A 22,277-nucleotide genomic window follows, 5' to 3' on the forward strand; every position below is an offset into this window, starting at 1 on the left:
AATGAATGTAATTCCGCACAAACAAACACAGGACTGCATAAAGAAATAAATCATGCTGCTTTGAGAACTAAACATGAAAACTACACTTAAGGCACCAAGCGGAAACCAGGAGACTGTGAGTTCTAGTCTTGCCTTAGCCATAAAAGCCAGCTGGGTAACCTTGGGACAATCATTCTCTCTCAGACCAACCTACCACACAGGGTTGTTGTTGTAGTAAAAAAATAGGAGGAGGAAGGAGTGTTAGGTATGTTCACCACCTTGAGCTATTTATAAAAATAAATGTAGGATAAAAATAACTTTTAAAAAAATAACATTAGCTTTCTTTACATTTCTTTTTTTGAATAGTATACAATGGGGATATATTTCATGTCAGGTTTTAGTATTGGTGTCTCTTTCTTTTTCCAAAGGCCTGCACTACAGGTGGATGTACAATCAGTGAAACTATTTCAGTAAAAACAATGAAAACTGGCCCAGAAGGGGTTCCAGCTCCTCAAGTCCAGTCATATTCCTCTGACTCTTTTAACATTTCATGGACTAAGCCAGAGTACATGAATGGTGAGTGAACTGTTTTAGCCTCAAGTTAAAAAGATGATTAGTAAAGGTAAATTAATATTCTAAATGGCAGCTTCTATGTGGTGCTTAATTTTTAATGATCATTTTAACACATAAAATACGGTGATGGTATCATTGTCTACAGCTTGGAGATTGAAGTTTTCAGTCCTATTCTGCTGTTTCAGTGGCTCAAAAGTGCTCCCTTTTGATGGTTCTCATGTATTGCATTCTCTTATTTAATGCTTTATGGAACAATTGAACTGAAGGGTACCTTTTGAAATCTCTTTTAAGCATGCGGATTTTCTTTGTGGCATCTTCTTAATTTTGATTTCTAAATACATCCAGCCATTGGTTTAATATTTGTACATTTTAAAATGCTTGTAAGGAGGTAAATAACAGGCAAAGAATTATTATGTTTTGACTATATACACACACATGAAAAATTTCCATATTGTCTTTCCTTTTCTTATCATGTCAGAGTGCATCTAGTATGGTCTGTTAAAGTATCAGAGACAGCCAACAGTTACTGGATCTGGACTATAGCACAGTATGAGAATGCAGATAAACTTCTTCTAAGCCATATTTACCTTTTATCTTTGAATGCAGAAGAATCCCAGAAGCCTTGCTAAGAAAATACACACTATAAAATGATCACTTGAACATCTTAGAAGAAGAATCTGCCTGCCTGCCTGCCTGCCTGCCTCTCTATCTATCTATCTATCTATCTATCTATCTATCTATCTATCTATCTATCTATCTATCTATCTATCTATCTATCTATCTATCTACACAGAAACACACACACATACACAAATGGTTTGTACTATTGCAGCACTTGCAAATACCATAGCAGTGACTTAGATTTTCTTACACAGGCCACTTGTCATGGAAGCCTTCTCTGGTGTGGTACATTGAAATGTTTTGACATGTCGGATTTCATGAGACATACTGTAAGTCCACAGATTCTTAGCTAGCAGTTTGGAGGTTGCCAGGTTGAAGAGAGCTGGTTTATACCATCTAATCTGGTGGATGCTGGAAGGAGAGGAACTTCCTCAATGGAAATGAAATAACTAATTGTAGGTCATAAACTAGAGTGGTAACCTTTTCCTGTTGAGCCTACATTATTTGTGCATAACACAAATGTAGAATAGTAGTTTATATTTTTCATGATACAAAGTAAAGTTCTGCACTAGCTAAATGCCTATGGATCAAACATAGGAACAAAACCAAAGAGGGAGGGGGAAATGGCAGCCCTATTTGTATTATATATGCATTATATATGGTATTTTTAAGTTACCTTAGAAATAACTGGATGGTTTAAAAATATCTGATTGAATGCCTACTTTCCCAGCAATCAGCTGAATTCACAAGGCTTATAACAGAAAACGATGCTAAGGAATTGCTCCAGTTGAGTATAAAATATCTTTAATAATGTATTTGGTAGTTTCAGAGAACTATAAATATCTACTGTAATCTGCAAGTTAATTTAAGTTTGAATTAAGGCAGTAGTCTGCCTTTTGCTTTGAAATGACAGAGTGTCATTGATTATTTCAGAATAAATTGTAAGCAATTAGAAATTGTTACAAGACAACTTTATTTGTCAAATGTGCATTGCACTGAGCACAATGTCACCGTGTGTTATTGCTTTTTTTGGAATAACACCGTGTGTAATTATTTTTTTCCTATGGGAACAGTCTATTTGGCATTAGATGTTCAAGACAAATATGTAAGTAACAAAATAAAATAATGGAAGTTGGGATTATCAATGACTAGAGTTCTTTATGGTGGTATCCTATTTCGCATTTCAAGGAAGCACATTCTAAATAGTAGCATATCTCATTTTATCTGAATTTTGTTTTACTGCACTTTGCAGATATTGTAGATTTTTACAAGCCTCTCCATCAGTAAACCACCACAATTCGCTGAAGGTTCATATATGTTGATTAGCGTTTATATCAATGAAGTAGTTTAAATTAAAGTAAATACATTGGGTTTTGTAGATGCAATACTACCGTATGCTTAACAGAGTATGCTTTAGTTTAAACATAACTTTGGTGAATTATATATATTAGGAAACAAAAAAATCATGTTTTATTCATTTTATGGCAATGGTCGCTTTGGAGCCATTGATCTGGAACCAAATCTGCAGTTTCTCTTATGTATACCTGTACATATAAGTCATAGTAAAAAAGAAACACATGCTCCTATATTGCTAAGGGGTATTTTCAAGGCACGTGCTTGGCAAGTATATGTCATACAATAGTAGAACCATCCAGATTAGTCTTTGCTAGTTTGGAATTTGTGTTATTTTATTCTCTTTATCTAAAGATTTGGACAATTTAAACAAACATCAGGCGGAACTAAATTGTTCCTCCTTTCCTTATCCATCTAATTATAATTGTTCTGATAACTTTTTACAAAAGAATCCTGAAAATGTATCGTAATCTATAATGTGTCATTACTGAAGTATTTCATGGTATTATAATCAATGGAAGAAATTTTGTTTAAAATCTGTATTTTACACTGCAAATGATTACAATGCAGATCTAAATATAACATTGATCTTACATTGCAAGGATCAAGAGCAACAATTGCAGCAAGTAAAAAAAAAGCTTGCAAGGACTAATTATTATTTATTATTTTATTATTATTTTTTGGATTTGTATGCCGCCCCTCTTCGCAGACTCAGGGTGGCTAACAACAATGATAAAAACAACAACATGTAACAATCCAATTTAATAAAACAACTAAAAACCCTTATTATAAAAAACCAAACATACACACAAACATACCATACATAACTTGTAATGGCTTAGGGGAAGGAATATCCTAACTCCCCCATGCCTGGCGACAAAGGTGGGTCTTGAGTAATTTGTGAAAGACAAGGAGGGTGGGGGCCGTTCTAATCTTTGGGGGGAGTTGATTCCAGAGGCCCGGGGCTGCCACAGAGAAGGCTCTTCCCTTGGGGCCCGCCAAACGACATTGTTTGGTCGATGGGACCCGGAGAAGGCCAACTCTGTGGGACCTTATCGGCCACTGGGATTCGTACGGTAGAAGGCGGTTCCAGATGTATCCTGGTCCAATGCCATGTAGGGCTTTAAAGGTCATTATCAACACTTTGAATTGCAGGTAAGGCAGTAGTTTTCAGGTTTTACAGAACTATTACGGTATATACATTTAAAGCTATCCTGCTTCTTTCTCAAGAGAAAGAGAATAGTGATGACTAGAGCAAGCAAGGTCACAAACAAAGATCTTGAGACCCAACTGGATCACCTATAGCACTAAGTACATAAATATCTCTGCTACAAGGAACAGGCAAAATAAATCTGTACAATTTGTCTAGATAGTTGAGCTTCACAGTTTGCTTTCATGGATTTTCTTCACTATGAATAGCTTCTGTAATATCTTCAGCAAAACTCTTATTTATATAAGAGGTGTGTGTGTGTGTGTGTGTTTTCGTAAATTTTCATGGGTACAGGTATGAAGGTCTTGGCATATTCTGTTTTCTTCCCATGTAAGTTTCAAAGATTCCTGGTGACATTTTGATGAGGTCCCACTCGTCATCTTCAGGCTGGTGCTTTCAGCTTTGTGCTTTCGGTTTCCCCCTAGTACTCGTAGATGTTTTTGTAGTGATCAGAAATGGCAATTTTTATCTTCAGATTCCAGTTTGTTGACATAAGCTAATACCTTCAATTACAGCTAATTTTACAGAAATCTATTATGTAGCTGAATCTTTTTAGTGGTAGATTGCCACTAGGTTGTTCAACTCTGTTAAATTATATATTTTGATGAACTCCAGCTCAGCTATTTTGCAATGATTCGACCCCATTTTTCATAGAATAAACAAAGAACAAAGTTTCTTATTATAGTCCATATGTTAACTAGATATTTTATGACAATATTCAGATTTTGGAGAGAGCGTATTACATTTTATTGTATTGCCTTCTTGAAATTATTTGGTTTGCAGCATTTTATACAATTACCTCTAGCACATAAAATGGATGAAAGAGGCTTCTGGGCAAATTCCATCGCGTCACAGCCACAGCATCTCCTATTGTAGAATCAAAGATATGGTGTGAATTGTCTTGATAGAGCCTTTACATAGTTTCTTTCCATACTTGTAGGGGGGGGGGGGCATAGCTGGTTCACAGAGGCCTAAAGCACATTGTCAAAATAACTGATGCTTTCTGTTTGATTGCTAATTAAATAAATCCTTTGCTCCTTTTTTTACCATTACCATTTTTTGTCTAGCTTTATATGTGTGAGTGATGTACATGTATCTACACACTCCATCTATTTGAGAAGTATATTGTAAACATAAGCCAGCAATGTGCAGCAGCTGGCAAAAAAGACAATTCAATCCTGTTGACAGAGGGACAGAAATGAAATCACATGAAGTATTAGTACCATTTTATAAAGCCTTGGTAAGACCACACTTAGAATACTGCATCCAGTTTTGGTCACCATATTATTAAAAAGATGGAAGGAATGCAGAGAGAAGCAGCAAAGATGATTAGCACACTGGAAGCTAAAACATATGAAGAAAAGTTTCAGAAATTGGGCATGTTTAGTCTAGCGAAAAGAAAGACTAGGGGTGACAGGAGAGTAGTACTGTATTCCAATATCTGAGAAGCTGCCACCAAGAATAGGGGGTTAAACTTATTTTCCAAAGGATCAGAAGGCAAGAAAAGAAGCAATGGGTGGAAACTAATCAAGAAGAGAAGCAACCTCCGAGTCTCCAGAGAGGGGCGGCATACAAATCTAATAAATAATAATAATAAATTAATAATAAATAATAAATTATTATTATTAATAATAATAATAATAATAATAATAAATAACCTAAAACTAAGGAAAAATTTCCTGACAGTGGAACAGCTTGCCTTTAGAAGTTGTGGGTACTCTATAAAAGACTTGACAGCTACTTGTCTGGAATAGTATAAGGTATCCTGCTTGAGCAGGGGGTTGGACTAGAAGATCTCTGAGACACCTTTCACCTCTATTATTCTGTTATTTTGTTAAATTATTCATGAAAGCTTATCCCAGAGGTGAGTAACTTGCAGCTCAGATTCATGTGGCTGTTAGGTATTTAATTTAATTTAATTTAATGTACAGTAGTCCCTCGCTATACCGCGCTTCACCTACTGCGGCTTCACTTCATCGCGGGTTTCAGAGGAAGTCGATCGGCAGATTTAAACAGCCCGCCGAACTCGATCGGCAGGTTTTTCAAAAAAATAATAATATCTAAAATTGTAAATACTGTATTTAAATACTGTATCTAAAATAAATACTGTGTGGGAAGGGTTTATAAACACTTAAAACAATGAAAACTTACCAAACAATTACAATATAAATACTTAAATAAGTACTATTAGTCGATAAATTCCCCATCGCGGATTTCACCTATCGCGGCCAGGTCTGGAACGTAACACCAGTGATAGGTGAGGGACTACTGTATTCGATTTCTATGCCCAACCCCGTAAGGCTCAGGGCAAAAAAAACCCAATATAGTAGTGCAATAATAAAAAAAGAAGTCAAATATTAACAAGAATTATAAACCCCAGTTATAAACCCAACTAAAATAACCCAAATCCAATGTAGCAATAACATACATAAGAGTCAAGCATAATTGAGCATGTCAGATGTTAAGATTGATGGCCTCCAGACCAGTTGGCAAAGCCAGGTTTTAACAGCTTTTCAAAAGGGCAGTAGAGTGGGAGCAGTGCAAACAGTGGGAGTGGGGGAGTTGGTTCCATAGAGCCGGGGCAGCAATAGAAAAGGCCCTCCCCCACGGTCCCGCCAACCTACATTGTTTAGTCAACGGGACCCGGAAAAGGCCAATTCTGTGTGATCTAATGGGTCTAATGGTTCTCTCTGTGGCAGGAGAGGATCTCTGCAAATAGTCATTTATGATTGTGATTTTGTGATCTGTGTCATGTCAGAAAGCACATTCCAACTATAATATAGGCCTTAAATATGTATAATAGAGCTTTTAAAAACAAAGATCTAGCAAATCCTACCACATTCCGAAATTGCCCACTGCTACCATCAGTTTTTCCACTGCATTCTGAAATCGTATTAACTGCAATGCTCTGCCACCAAAAGGTTACTCATCTTGGCTTCTGGAGAAATAGATCTATCAGCCTCTGTACTTCTTTAAGTACAGAGTACTTAAGTACTCTAACCACTCTAATGGCAGAAAGTGAAGAGGAACTAAAGAGCCTCTTGATGCGGGTGAAGAAGGAGAGTGCAACTCAACATTAAGAAAGCTAAGGTCATGGCATCCAGCCCTCTCAATTCCTGGCAAATAGATGTGGAAGAAATGGAGGTAGTGACAGATTTTATTTTCCCGGTCTCCAAGATCATTGCAGATGGACTACAGCCCAGAAATTAAAAGATGCTTGCTCCTGGGGAGGAAAGCTATTACAAATCTAAACAGCATACTAAAGAGCAGAGATATCACCCTGTCAACAAAAGTGTGCATAGTCAAGGCTATGGTTTTACTAGCTGCAATGTATGGCTGTGAAAGTTGGAGCATAAGAAAGGCTGATCATCAAATAATTGATGCCTTTGAACTAAGGTGCTAGAGAAGACTCCTGTGAGTCCCTTGGACTGCAAGACGATCAAACCGGTCAGTTGCACAGGAGATTGTAGAGGACTGCAGTCCTCTACTGCTCTTTAGAAGGCCAGATCCTGAAGAGGAAACTCAAATACTTTGGCCACAAAATGAGAAGGAGAAGAACCTCCTGAGAAAAATTGACCGCAAAAATAGAATGGGACAACAGAGAATGAGGTGGATGAATAGAGCAGAGGTAGGTTCCTCCCATTTTGGATTGGTTCACTCCCACTAGTGACATCACTGACCCAGTTTGGTCAATGTCGGTCCATGGGCACCACCATATTTTGGGAGGAAATTTTTTCGTGAACTTTTTGTGGGTTTTTTGCGGGGGGGGGGGGGAGTTTCCATGTTGTTGCATGCAGATCTGGTTCTCTGTATGCCAGTTTGGTCAGTGCAGATCCATGCACGCCACCATATTCTTTTTTGGATTTTTCTCTGAATGTTTTGTGGGTTTGGGTTTTAGGCGAGGAGGCAGTGAAGGGCTACAAAATTTTTACTACCACACTGTGGGCATGGTTTATGCAGGGCACCCTGCATTTTCCTTCCACATCTTTCAGTGCAAATTGGGTGTTTTGAGATGGAGCTCCATTTTTGCTACCCCACTGCGTCCCTACAACTGTCCAGGCAGTAGTCCACCCCTGGGAGGGGGCGTTACTGTGTTGTTGTCTTTTATGCATGCACTGGTTCTATATGTGCTTGGAGGTGGGCCTGTCCTCCCACCCCTGGGTTTACAGGACTTTTATTACTTCTTCCGAAGCTCAGCTGATCAGTTTTTTGTGCTAATTTCTTTGTTTGCATTGTGGAAGGGCTTGAATGCAACTACTGAGCATGCGCTCCAGCTAATTTGCATGAAGAGATGTGCACTTCTGTCAAGATGCAAACTGGTGGGGAAGATAAATAGAACCCATCCCTGGGATGGAGTCACTGAAGCAGTCGGCACAAACAAGAAGATCTGGAGGATGGGGTCATGATGGATAGGACATGACTTCAAAACTAATAACAACAATAACAACAACAACAACTTCTTTAAAATTCTTTCTGAATGCAAACTTTAGGAGAGGGACTGATGCACTTCAACCATATTTTTAGGTCAATGAGGTTTGTACTTGATGGCCATGTTAGAGTAGCAAAGTAAAAATGAGCTCCAATTCAGAAGAGCCTCATGTAATTTAATGTAAAATTAATTGCTTATTTAAATTTCAGACCAAAAACATGCTTACAGTTGGGAAAATACTGCATAAAAAGTCGTGCATTTGTAGTAACCAAAAATTTAAATTTAATTTTTAAAAGACAGTTCTATGGCCCATTAATTACATTCACAGTTCCATTCCAGACAATTCTGCTTGCACTGTTAAATAATGTTCCCCTTGGATATGCAAAATATCCAGTGGCTTTAGATATTAGGTTAAAGGAAGTGAAGGGTTAAGGGTCAGGAGACCAATTATTGGTTAATTACCATGTAATTTCAGTTAGAATGGCAATCGTATGGATTTGCTTTCTAACACTAAGTACAATGTAAATGTTGTATCCCTAGGGTCTTTGAAAAGTTGCTTATATACAGATAGGGAAATAGGGAACAATAACAGAAAGCACAGCTGACAAAAGACTACTAGTAGCCAGAGATGTTTGATTGAAGGACCTAAAGGGCTGGGTAGAGGATATATTTTTTGGCAGTTGGGAGCCACTTTTTAAAAAAAAATGGCAATGAAAGGTATGATGGACAAGGAGATGATAGAGTGAAAATTCTGAAAGGGAGAGGGTGTGGAAAATGGTGCCCCTGGTTATCTACAATTTATTAGCCAAATTTAGTAACATGATTTTGAGGACTACAGTGTGAGAAAAGTAAAGATAGGACATCTTAGATTCCCTAATGCAGTGGTCTTCAACCTGCGGGTCTTTAATGTGCTTTATTGAATGAATGGAAATGAATGTTTTAAAGTTAGGATTCTTAAGGCTCTTTTTAGTATATTAATTTGATAAACTGTATTGTTATGTCTTTTATATATGCTGTGAGCTGCCCCAAGTCCTCAGAGAGGGGCAGCATACAAATCCAATGAATGAATGAATGAATGAATGAATGAATGAATGAATGAATGAATGAATGACCCTTTCAAATGGGTCACCTAAGACCATTGGAAAACACATATTTTTGATGGTCTTAGGAACCGAGACACTGCTTCTCTATCTGTCTCTAAGCAGGTCCGCCCACATGCAAATAGACTACTGCAAAAAAAAAAAAGTATCATGGGAACTTCTGAGCATGTACAGAGTTCTGGCACTGCACATGCATCACCATCTTGTTTTCGGCTTTTGGGGGGGATTTTTATTTTTGCAATTAAAAAAAAAATCAGCAGTGCCCATGCAAAGCACACGCAGCACAGGAAGAAGCAAACCAGCAGCAAGTTAAGTTAGAACCCACCCCTAAGTTTCCTAATAATGTTACTATTTTATGGTTGGGGATCACCACAACATGAGGAACTGTATTAAAGGATCCCAGCATTAGAAAGCTTGAGAACCACTGCCCTAATGTGTTCTCTATCTCCAATCAAGCTACAGACAACTGCAAGCTTTAGAAATAGTTCATGGAATCTTCTTTATGGAAGGTAGATAAGCTATAGGAGAGGGAACGTAACAGAAACCTTACAAAACTGTAAAAACCTTTTTTGGTTTTGTTTTGAAGGGGAGAGGAGTTCATTATCATAATATGAAGGTTGAAGGGCATATAAAAGGCATCAAAACTAGAAAACAAAATGAATCATAGCCCTTCCAGAGTTTTGTTGCTGATTTGCAAAGGTAAAGTGAGACACTTAACTTTGGAGAAATTGCTGACTTATTAATAAAGGATCTAATTGTCAGATAGATACTTTGTTGAAAAATGAGAGACATATTGCTAGAAATTAAAAACCTTTATTTTTGGCAGAAACGATTGAAATATCTCTAGCCACAAGGATTATCTCTGAGATGAATTTTGCAATTATATAGTGGGATAAGAATACCCAATTGAGATGGACTGAATCTATAGAAATTGCAGTGGGGAAAATTTGATTCCACGTTTGTAGCTCTACTAAATGATATCCCGTCCATAATTAATTTAATAATTAAAGAGGCACAATCAGGATTGAATTAGCCAGGATTGAAAATTAGTAGTGACTGCTTGAGGCTGACAATAATGTCATCCAGACCTCAAATCTAAAGTTCAATCCAAAAAGATGCAGTATAAATTATGCTGAATTATCAGATCCAATCAGCAGTCATGGCTGCCAAAAACGTTTTTTATAATCTTTTAAATCAAGGAAGGATTTCGGTCATATATGTTCTTTCAGTATTTTTATGGAATAGGCTTTTGTTCAAAACTGTTGGTCTTGATATCTAAGCATAGCTGGTATAGCTTATATGGAACTGCAGTTATTGGGTACCTTGAGAGCAGTTTCCCAGTAGACCACTGTAGAGGTATTCAATTTATGGCTGTAAGTGAACCTGGAAGTCAAAGCACCCATGTGCCATTTTTCAGGGTTTTTTTCCCCACAATGTTCATTATGTGAACCCATGATTATCAATCCTAATGCCATAATTGTTAAGTGAATTCATTCATTTGCATGAGTGCTGTGGTTAGCTCTGGCCCAGCTCCTGCCCCAAGGAATATGCAGGTGGATGTGGGGGAAACATCCACATGCCGCAGGCCTTTTTTGCTCCCGACGAAGCCTCCTCTGACCAAGGAAGCGTGAGTGACAGGGAAGAGGGGAGTTTGGCAGACAGCCCAGGAGGAGATCAATCATCTGTATCATCCCTGGATTCTGAACAAGAATTAATGACACATCCACACATGTGTAGAGTGATGCATAGGAGACAACAACTGAAGGATTATTACAAGAGAAAATGAGGCCACCTGTGGTTGGGTGGGGCTGCTGTAATTAGTGCTACAGATAAAAGTGCAGCCTGGTGTTTTAGCCTCATGGCAGTTTATCTGATTCATTGTTTCATCAAGATTGTGGTTTTTGTGCTGTTCAAGATTCTGTGTGGACTCTCTGGACTTTAGAATTGGACTCAATTTCCCAGTTATTGGGTGAGCAATTGGATTGCATTTAACCTGTGCCTTGTGTGAACCAGAAAATCCCTTTGATATTTAAAAAGGGAGCTGTTTCTGTTTTTCTGTTTATAAAAACTTTTGGGTTTTCCTTTTATTGTGTGGTGTGTGTCTTCCTGGACTAATTATCCTGTAATTACGGGCGGTTGAAACACGCCGGCAGAACACATGAGTGAGAATTTTTTTTTGCCAGAAACATTGAAGCTGTCCTATCCATTATGTGTTCACGTAACCATGGGAGGGCAGCACAATAATTTACAATGGTCAAGTATGTTTTACGGGGTATAAATGACTGGTCGTTAAGCAAGGACAAAAGTGGGCTGCTGCTGGAATGGCTAATTTTTTAATTTTTTTATTTAATTTGACTTCTGTGACGCCAATCCCGAAGGACTCAGACGCAGCGGAGTCCTTCAGGATTCCTAATTCTAATTCATAATTCTAATTCCTAATTAATAATTCTTATTAATTCTAATAAATCCTTTGGGATTCCTAATTCCTAATCCTTCAGGATTCCTAAAAGCTCCATGGCTTTGGAATGCGAGTGTGTCAGCGAGGTTGTGGCATGCGGGAAGCAAAATACCTCACCAAACGTGCCCACATGAGCATCCCCATGCAAGATTTTGCATCCTGCACAGGTGTAGGAAGTAAAATTGCACTCAGTCCCACACTCGCATTCCAGAACTGCAGAGCTGCGCGCAATTAGCCATTCCATCAACAGCCCACCTCTGAGCAAGGACTACTTGTAGACAAAATGTTCTTCTCCGCTATATGGCGCTCCTTCATCTTTCCCATTTAGTTTATCATGATGTAGGAACCTATTGCCACAGGATCTTTAAATCAGGGACAGAATCCAGGATTGGGATTTTGGAATAGCAGTTCCACTCCACAGCCCTTCATGGCACCAGACCAGGGTACCTACGAGACCACCTTCTGCTGCACGAATCCCAGCAACCGGTTAGGTCCCACAGAGTTAGATTTCATAGCTTCATGGTTTAAATTTAATTTAATGGCTTCATGGTTTAGCATACATCATGTATTTTACTATGTGTATATAGATATATACTCACTAACTAAACAATGTCATTTGGCGGGACCCAAGGGAAGAGCCTTCTCTGTGGCAGCCCTGACCCTCTGGAATCAGCTCCCTCCAGAGATTAGAACTGCCCCCACCCTCCTTGCCTTTCGTAAACTCCTTAAAACCCACCTCTGTCATCAAGCGTGGGGGAACTGAAAGATCTCCCCCTGCCTATGTAGTTTTTTGTGTATGATATGACTGTATGGATGTTTTTATATATTGGGGTTTCTTGTTTTTTAGACTTTTTAAATGTATTATTATTATATTAGATTCTAACTATTAGATTTGTCATTACATATTGTTTTTATCATTGCTGTAAGCCTCCCCGATTTTACGGAGAGGGGCGGCATATAAATATTAATAATAATAATAATAATAATAATAATAATAATAATAATAATGTACTGACACCAGTGGATCTGACTCATGAAATGTTTTACCCAACCCTTGCTCATGAAAAAGAATTCATGAGATCAGGTAATAATATTACAGGAAAAAGCCTGCATTACTAGTGTATAGTCTAGGAAGTAACTGGTTTTTTATTTATATCATATTATATATGTGTGTGTGTGTATTTATGAATTTATCGGGGCAGATAAGTAGAAGGTCTTCTCCACTTTCTCTCTTTATGCAATTTAGGTAGAAGCAAAGTTTTTTCTATTATTTTGTGTTTAAATAATATACTGCATATATGATGTCTATGTCTATTAGCATTCATTGATATATGGGTATGTGGTGCATCTAAGAAAACTATGAGCATTTTATTTTATTTTTAGTTGAACTTTCGGCATTTTAATTACTGCACTTAGGTTCTTTTTTGGATTTCCAGCACTCTTGAATCCCAACTTCTTATAAAACAATCAGTTGGAAACCAAATCAGATATCACTGAGATGTCACTTGGAGCCCAAGTAAACTAGATCTCTTAAAAAGTGATTCCTAAACTATTAAGTGAGTTATAGAGACAAATATGAAAGAATATTAATAGCATTGGAAATCTGCTGCGCTTCAATTTAGAACAGTTTATTGATGTCAAGTATATTCTGCTTGTAGAGAATATCTACAGATCCCTCATTTTAACCCTGAGCTCAACCTGAAGTACAAATATTTTCCTTTAAAGGAATATATGCTAAACCATGAATTTAAACCATGAAACTATGAAATCCAAAGCTTGGAAGTATCTTTAGGATGTCTCTCCAGTCTGCTAACAATCAGAAAAAAACTTTGCAATCTTCTAGCAACTTTGGTTGGTAAATCACTCTAGTAAGTGATGCCTAAGTAACTGAAATCCATGATATTACCTGTTACACAGAAAACAGTAGCATTGCAATTAGAGGATGGGGAGTTGGAATAAAATTCAATTCAGGAGGGCTGTAACAGCTATGGATAAGACCCAAAAGTTCTTTTAGATATGGGTGAGATATTTTCCCCGCTCCCTTTCCTCTTCATTTTTTCCCCAGCAGGAATATCTTTGCTGTTAATTTCCTGTTCTTTCACTTCCTGGTTCTGAATACAATATGCTAAAGATTTGCCACCTGTGTGAAATTATTTGGTTAGAGTGAAGAAATAAGAGAAGGCATGGTAACATGATGGTAAAGCTCCTTTCAAAATGCGCTAGAAGGAATAGCCAGAAATAATGTGGTAAAAGAGAAGGAGAGAAGCAGGAAAGTAATTGGGATGAAATGTTTTTGCCCTAGAGCAGAAAGTGTTGGATGCAGCATTTTCAAACACTGTTTCATGATATGGGAAACAATTCAGCTTATATTAAATATCAGAAGTTCATAGGTGTGCAAAGGGCAACCCGAGGCATTGCAAATCTGGATTATAACCCCCCAGCCCATGGCAATTTTCTTCTCCTAGAGGCATACATGGTCCATTGAGGGAAAATCTAAAGTATTCTTGTCAGACATTACCTTACTTGGAGTAATTTTCAGCTATCTGAGGCTATTTAGAAACATTGGCCTGAGATGTTATTATATATATCTATTGAATTCTTGTATTAGTACCTTTTGATTCAGTATATTTCAAATTTTACATCCCAGTGGATAAAAACAATTATTTCAGTTTTATTACAACAGCAATAATTTATACAGCAGCTTGATGCTGAAAGAATGCTTTTACATTAAGATAGTTTAATTATGCCTGGAGAATAGAAAATCTTCATGTCGATTGCCAACCAAAGAAATTTCCCCAAGGTTTTTGATGGAACAAATATTAGCACTATAATACATATCACAGGTGAAACAGAATCATATTAAAATAAGTATGTAAGTGGACAAACATGTAGAGAAAAAACTGTCAGGAATTACATTTGGGGCAAAAGGGTAGTTATAAATTCTATTTTATGTGGTGTGTTAAAATACAATTATTTTCTTGCAGTATGACTTTAGGTTGGAGAAGATCACTTTAGAAACATCTCTACATTTGTCTTGTCACTTCTTAACTTTTGTGAGAAAAACTGAAATAATTTTATAGAAATTATTCTCTGAAATATATATACATTAGAAATATAACATACAATGAGGAGAGGGGACGAGATAGAGTACTTTCTTATCTATGATGTCCTGTCATGCAATTACATAATTACTCCTGTCCCATTCTCCATGCAAGGATCTGCTTTTCCAATTAATCAGTTACTCATATATTGTACTGTGAATGTAATGAAATGTTTTTATAAATGGGGCAGCAAAGCGACATGGACTACAGCAGTGATGGCGAACCTATTACACATGTGCCGTACATGGCATGTGAAGCCATATCTGCTGGCACATGAGCTGTTGCCCTCAACATAGCTCCAGCAACTTAGCTCCAGCATACATGTGCGTGCTGATCAGCTGACTTTTAGCAGGTTTTGGGAGAGTGTTTTTTGCTTCCGGGGAGCCTCCATGGGGTGGGGGAGGGCATTTTCACTCCCCTCAGACTCCAGGGAAGCTTCTGGAGTTTGGGGAGGGCAAAAAATGGGCCCACTGGGCCCACCAAAAGTCAGGAAATAGGCCATTTGTGGCCTCTACAGGGCCTCTGGTGGGCAGGGAAAGCCATTTTCGCCCTCCCCAGACATTGAATTATGGGTGTGGGTATTCATGTGTGCAATAGTGTGCACGCACATGCTTTCGGCACCTGAGGGGAAAAAAGGTTCGCCATTACTAGACTAGAGATTAACCCACTGACGAAGGATTGTGAAGCCATCATTTGTTATGGAAGCTCTTCCCCCAATCTATCGCACAAGGTGATTGTAGGGGACAAAATAGAGAAACCTCTCTGTGCACAACTTTGGGAGAAAGTAACAAATTAACTTAACAGATAAATCAGTACCATAGTAAATGCTCATTGTTTTAATTTTGAAGTAATATGTTTGCTTTTCCATAGTCTAACTATAGTCAAATATACATCTAGCTGCTACCAAATGATCAGGAATAATTCTGGACCCCTCTCCTGCAAGTCTGTTCAAAGAAAGGGCAGATGATCACTTTTTCAATAAACAAACGAGTGGTATAACTCATAATATTTCTGCGTGAAATAATAATGAAAACGCCATAATTTATACCACAGATGTTCTTATTTATAATAAATTTGGCAACTACTGTTGCAATGAAAAGATACAGATTGCTTCTGAATGGTTGCATTATGTTGAAAATATGGTCCATTAGTTATTTTTTTCTGATTAGAATTTAAATATTTCCTTATTTTTATGCACATGTGTGTTTTTATGCAGTATGGTATTGTGAAACAGAATTACACCGAATCTTTCAATTCGGAGTCTATTTAAAAACATATTCTGTGAGGAACCTCTCACACATTTCCAGAATGTCTGAATCTAAAAACACACTCCCATGGATAAAATCTAAATGTTGGCACATACTTCTTTGCAGTAAGTTCAGGAAACTGGAATGCTGGAACTCTGTCTAAGTATACAATGGCAACAGAATCTTGAAAGTCTGACAGAGTTTTTTCTTCTTCTCTTCCCTTATTCTTATACCATAGAGCAGAATTCTTCAAACTTGGCAGCTTTAAGACTTGTGGACTTCAACTCCCAGAATTCTCCAGCAGCATGGCTGGCTGGAGAATTCTGGGAGTTGAAGTCCACAAGTCTTAAAGTTGCCAAGTTTGAAGACCTCTGCCATAGAGAGTCAAGGTAATTGAATCTGAATTACTCGAATTTCATTGGAATACATTCTTTCCAGGTTTAATTACAGTTACATAGTTATTGGTTTTATTGTTGTGAGCCACCTAGAGTTCTGCTTATGAGTAGCCATACAAAACTTTTAAATATTGTATATACATAATGCAGCTGTGAGAGCTGTCACGGGCCTACCAAGATTTGTCCATGTATCTACAACACTCCGTGAGCTGCATTGGCTACCAATTGGTCTCTGAACACAATTCAAAGTGTTGGTCATTACCTATAAAGCCCTACATGGCCTAGGACCAGGTTACTTATGGGACCGTCTCCAGCCTCATCTATCCCAGAGACTGGTCAGAGCCCACAGAGTCAGCCTTCTCCACGTGCCATCAATCAAGCATTGCTGTCTGGCGGGCCCTAGGGAAAGGGCCTTCTCTGGGGAAGCTCCGACCCTCTGGAATCAACTCCCCCCAGAGATTTGCATTGCCCCCACTCTCCTGATCTTCCAGAAAGCTTTAGAAACTCACCTTTGCTGGCAGGCTTGGGGCCGTTGAACTCTAACATCTTGCTCTGGCTGTCAGTATGATTGTGATATGAATGAGTGGGGTTGTATGATATTATAACTTGGGTTTTTAGATGAGTTTTATAATTGGGCTTAGAATTGTTTTGTATTGTATTTTTATATGTTGTGAGCTGCCCTGAGTCTTTGGAGAAGGGCAGCATGTAAGTCTGATAGATAGATAGATAGATAGATAGATAGATAGATAGATAGATAGATAGATAGATAGATAGATAGATAGATAGAGATAGATAGATAGATAGATAGATAGATAGATAGATAGATAGATAGATAGATAGATCCTTGACTTATGACCGCAATTGGGACTTGAATTTCTTTTTGCTAAGCAAGATGGTTGTTATGTGAGTTATGGTGAATATTGCAACATTTTGCAATGGTTGTTAAACAAATCTCTGCAGCTGGGTGAATCATGTGGTCATTGAGCAAAGCCGGAAGACTTGCAAATAGCGATCAGGTGACCTTGGGAATCCGCAACCATTGCAAATGTATATAGAGGTTACTAAGCATCTAAATTTTGATCACATAACTGTAAGGATGCCCTTACAGTTGTAAGGCTGAGGTCTAAGGTTGTAAGTCATTTTTCAGTACCATTGCAACTTAGAGTACTCACTAAATGAATGGTTGTAAGTTGAGGACTACTTATAAATATATATTCTGAAATAGGCTTCATTGAGTTTAATTTGATCCTCTCCCAGGTTAATGTAATTTTTCAAATGTACCTTTATTGTGATTTAACAGTTAATACGTTTCTTTTTTATTGCTATTGTTTTCAAAATAGGATTTATTACTAGTTATGGATTGTACATGAATGGAATTCTGGTACAGAATTCCTCAAAAGTGACCTATTATATTTCTGGCCTTTCTCCTTGGAGTCTTCATGCCTTCAGAGTTCAAGCATGCACAGCAAACGGCTGTGCTTTGGGCCCACTGGTGAGTTCTCCCATTTATATTCTGAGAATTCAATAAATGTCATTTGCTACTGAATATCAAAGTAAATGGTGTCGATTCACACTGGTCAGTATTAACCTGTCTGACATTTTACACAAATGCCATTAAAAGCTGCAGTGGATTCAAATAGCTTACTACTAAGCACTTTTTCAAAATACCATATAGATACAGTAAAATTGGAGACATTGGGGAGGAGAGAAATGAGAGAAAAATGTCTATAATTGAAATTAAGGGACCACTTGGTTCAATCTGACTTATAAGGACAAAATTAAAGAATTGCTATTCCAGGAGAGGGAAAAATTTGCAAGCGTTTCTTTGCCTGAAAAAGTATTGTGTGAAACATTCATAGAAGATCAAACAAATTATGCATCACACCTTGAAAGATGTTGTCCAAAGTGATAGCTTGTTTTAAAAAACTGCGAATCTGAGTTTAAAATTAAATATATAACAATGTAGTGAAGCAGCAAACTATGCATGAGAATTTTTAATATGAGTTTCTCTTGACATTGAAAGCAAACATTTTATAATTTAAATGATATTTATATTATTCTTTAATCTTAATCATTTTACAGTTTTGCGATGTTGTGCTCTTGTAATACATACTTTAACAGTGTAAAATATTATTGCAATGTATACTATATGTTTCTTTATTATATTTCCCTGATTAAAAAACAGTTCAAGCACTATATTATGTTGTGCCAAAAATAACATATTCTCTGCATTTGTGGAGCTGAATTTACTCCTTCCGAATAAAATCTGTGACATAAAACCCCTCATTTTCCTCATCATATTCAAAATGGGTGGTGGTGGGAGTTAGAAGTACACATTCTAGCATTTCTGGCAAAATTGTACTTAACAAATCTCTCAGTTTGTAATAACACCTTTGCTGTGTGAAGATTGCCCGAGGAAGAAATATCACAATTTATATATTTTTATTTTGTCTAGGGTTTTCCATTTTCTTCCAAAAATGCATTACTTTAAAATGCTAGTAATATCATCCATTTTTAAAACAGAATTGTGGACTTTATTACCATTAAACATTGTAGAGCTTGAATGGGACAGATGAATATTTACTCTTAAAAGCACAAGTGGCTTTTTGCCATTTTTTTTACTCTTTCTTCTCTCTCTCTCATTTCTCCCTCCCTCTCTTTCTCTCTCCACTAATTCTTGTTAAATTGTTGTTGTTTGTCTTTCATATATTTCTTACTGCATAAGCCTATTCATAATACATGAAAATAACTATGCTGGTAGACCCACCTCCTTAAAATATTTTCTTGTCCTCTTTTAAGTTATCCCATCCTGGGTACAACATCATTATTTCTAAGATCACTCCCCGTGTGACATTGATGTAGTTTATTTGCCTTTTGCATTATCTCTTGCGATAATACAGGGCTTTCAGCCCACGGGTCCTCCTCTTCATAATAGAGAAATTGCAGTTTACCTAATTATTACTATCAGCCTGAATCAATCTACAGAAGCATAAAAAAGCCTTGTTTAAAGTTATGTGTTGTGATTGAATATGCTGACCCAGTGCAGATTGGTAGATAGGTCTGGGAATTAGGGCCAACAGGGAGGAAGTGACTCCAGAGTCAACCAATCAGCTTCTGTACCTAAGGACAAATCCTGTATCTGTCTCTTAACTGATCAGTGATTATCTGTACTACATTCCCAAAAAGAAAAACCCCACTCTATTTTCCTGACCAGCTACCCATCTTTCGTCACAAAAACTGAAGTACCTCTACTTACAAACTTAATTCGTTCCATGACCAGTAGAAAAGTTTGTAAGAAGAAGCTATTTTTCCTATAGGAATCAATGTAAAAGTAAATAATGCATGCGATTGGGGAAACCACAGGGAGGGTGGAGGCCAGGTTTCCTCCCAGGAGATTCCTAGAGCCCAATAGAGGCTTCTCCCTGCCTTTTCTGACCCTGTTTCCTCCCAGGAAATTCCTAGAGAGGCCCCATGGAGGCTTCTCCTCACCTTTTCCAGCCCTGTTTCCTCCCAGGAGATTCCTAGAGAGGCCCCACGGAGGCTTCTCCCTGCCTTTTCCAGTTACAGTTTCGGAGGCTGAGGTTTGTAAGTGGAAATTGGTTCTTGAGAAGAAGCAAAAAATTTTTGAACACCCGGTTCTTATCTAGAAAAGTTCATAAGTACAGTGGTACCTCAAGATACGAACCCCTCGTCTTACGAACAACTCGTGATACGAACCCGGGGTTCAGAAAAATTTTGCCTCTTCTTACGAACTTTTTTTGAGTTACGAACCGGCATTCAGAGACTGCTGGGAAGCCACGCGGCTGTTTTAAAAGGTGACAGCCGGGCGGCGGGGCTTCCCAGCAGCCTCCTGAACGCCGGTTCGTAACTCAAAAAAAGTTCGTAAGAAGAGGCAAAATTTTTCTGAACCCCGGGTTTGGTTCGGGAGGTTGCTGGGAAGCCCCCCAGCGCGGCTGTCACCTTTTAAAACAGCCGCGCAGCTTCCCAGCTGTCTCCGAACGCCGAACGTGGAAGTTCGGGTTTGGCGTTCGGCTTCGGGAGACAGCTGGAAAGCCGTGCGGCTGTTTTAAAAGGTCACATCTGGGCTGGGGGGCTTCCCAGCACCCCCCCGAACCCCGAACTTTTGCCGAACTTCCGGGTTCGGGGTTTGGGGGGCTGCTGGGAAGCCCCGACGCCCGGCTGTGTCCTTTTAAAACAGCCGCGTGGCTTCCCAGCTGTCTCCGAACGCCGAACACGGAAGTTCGGGTTTGGCGTTCGGCTTCGGGAGACAGCTGGGAAGCCGCGTGGCTGTTTTAAAAGGTGACAGCCGGCCTGGGGGGCTTCCAAGCAACCTCCCGAACCACGAACTTTTGCCGAACTTCGGGGTTCGGGAGATTGCTGGGAAGCCCCCCAGGCCAGCTGTCACCTTTTAAAACAGCCGCGCGGCTTCCCAGCTGTCTCCGAATGCCGAACGCAGAAGTTCGGGTTTGGCGTTCGGCTTCGGGAAGCTGCTGGGAAGCCACGCGGCTGTTTTAAAAGGTGACAGACGGCCTGGAGGGGCTTCCCAGCAACCTCCCGAACCCCTAACTTTTGCCGAACTTCCGGGTTCGGGGTTCGGGAGGTTGCTGGGAAGCCCCCCAGCCCGGCTGTCACCTTTTAAAACAGCCACGCGGCTTCCCAGCAGTCGCCGAACGCCGTTTTTTGGCGGGGTTTTTTTGGGTTGCACGGATTAATTGACTTTACATTGTTTCCTATGGGAAACAATATTTCGTCTTACGAACCTTTCATTTTACGAACCTCCCCCTGGAACTAATTAGGTTCGTAAGACGAGGTATGACTGTACATCCGTTCTTAGGTAGAGGCACCACTGTATTGCCAGAATATTAAAGTACCAGAAGCACATTTGATTTTATAAAGTGTCTGTCTGTCTGTCTGTCTGTCTGTCTGTCTCTCTCTCTCTCTCTCTCTCTCTCTCTCTCTCACACACACACACACACACACACTTTTTATCATTGATAACTTAAATCTCTGATTCCTTTCTAATAGAAACAAGGGCATCTCCCAACAATAAGGTGATATTCTGCTTCTGGCTATTTTCATTGCAAATCTTTTATTTAATGTGCCAAGAGTAAAGATTTGTATCCATAGATTTAAGAATTGTTCTTGCATAATATTTTAATTCCCCTCCCCCCGAAAGAAGTGGCATGTGATTTCAGACAATGAAAAGCTAGGAAATTTATAATTAAGAATATTAACTTGTATTTAAAACAGAACACTACTTTAAAATCTGAAGTAGTTTCAAAAGGCTATTTATGGAAATAATTCCTATTATGTCTTTTCACCTAATCTAATACATCCTGACTAAAGAATTTGTCCCAAATACAAATGAGAGAGTGTAATGATATGAGAGATAATGTCAAATATATTTGAGGTGAACATAGAGAAAATAAAAGCAAAAGCAAAAAAAGAAGAAAAGCAATTTCTGAACCAAATAACAGTATTTAATATCACCATTAAACCAGTTAAATACCTAAAACTGTACTTAATGAAAAACAATAAAGACTTACTTAAAAGGTAACTTGGAGACTTAATGCAAGATATTGTAAGACTGAAAAAAATTAAACTTGTTCTGATAAGGGAGAATATTAGCAACAAAAATTAATGTTTCACCAAGGATTAATTTTCTATTCCAAATTATTCCAGTGAAAATTGAAGATAAGGTATTAAAGTGGCAAAAACAAATAACGGAGATTATAGACTCAAACAAAAGACCTAGAAATGAACTCAAGATTTTTCAAGATAGTGTAGACTGGCATTAACAAATCTTAAATG

General features: G+C 38.3%; 1 protein-coding gene across 1 annotated transcript in view; it reads left to right on the top strand.

Annotated features, from left to right (window-relative positions):
* The window catches only part of USH2A (usherin), a 584,211-nt gene that overhangs the window by 302,744 nt on the left and 259,190 nt on the right, over positions 1–22,277 (top strand). The window contains exons 36-37 of the mRNA XM_070728574.1: positions 408–555; positions 17,807–17,958. Of these exons, the coding sequence (XP_070584675.1) occupies positions 408–555; positions 17,807–17,958 (300 nt within the window). The remainder of the gene's footprint in view (positions 1–407; positions 556–17,806; positions 17,959–22,277) is intronic.

This window comes from Erythrolamprus reginae, chromosome 1, assembly GCF_031021105.1.
Source record: "Erythrolamprus reginae isolate rEryReg1 chromosome 1, rEryReg1.hap1, whole genome shotgun sequence".
Classification (NCBI taxonomy): Eukaryota; Metazoa; Chordata; class Lepidosauria; order Squamata; family Dipsadidae; genus Erythrolamprus; species Erythrolamprus reginae.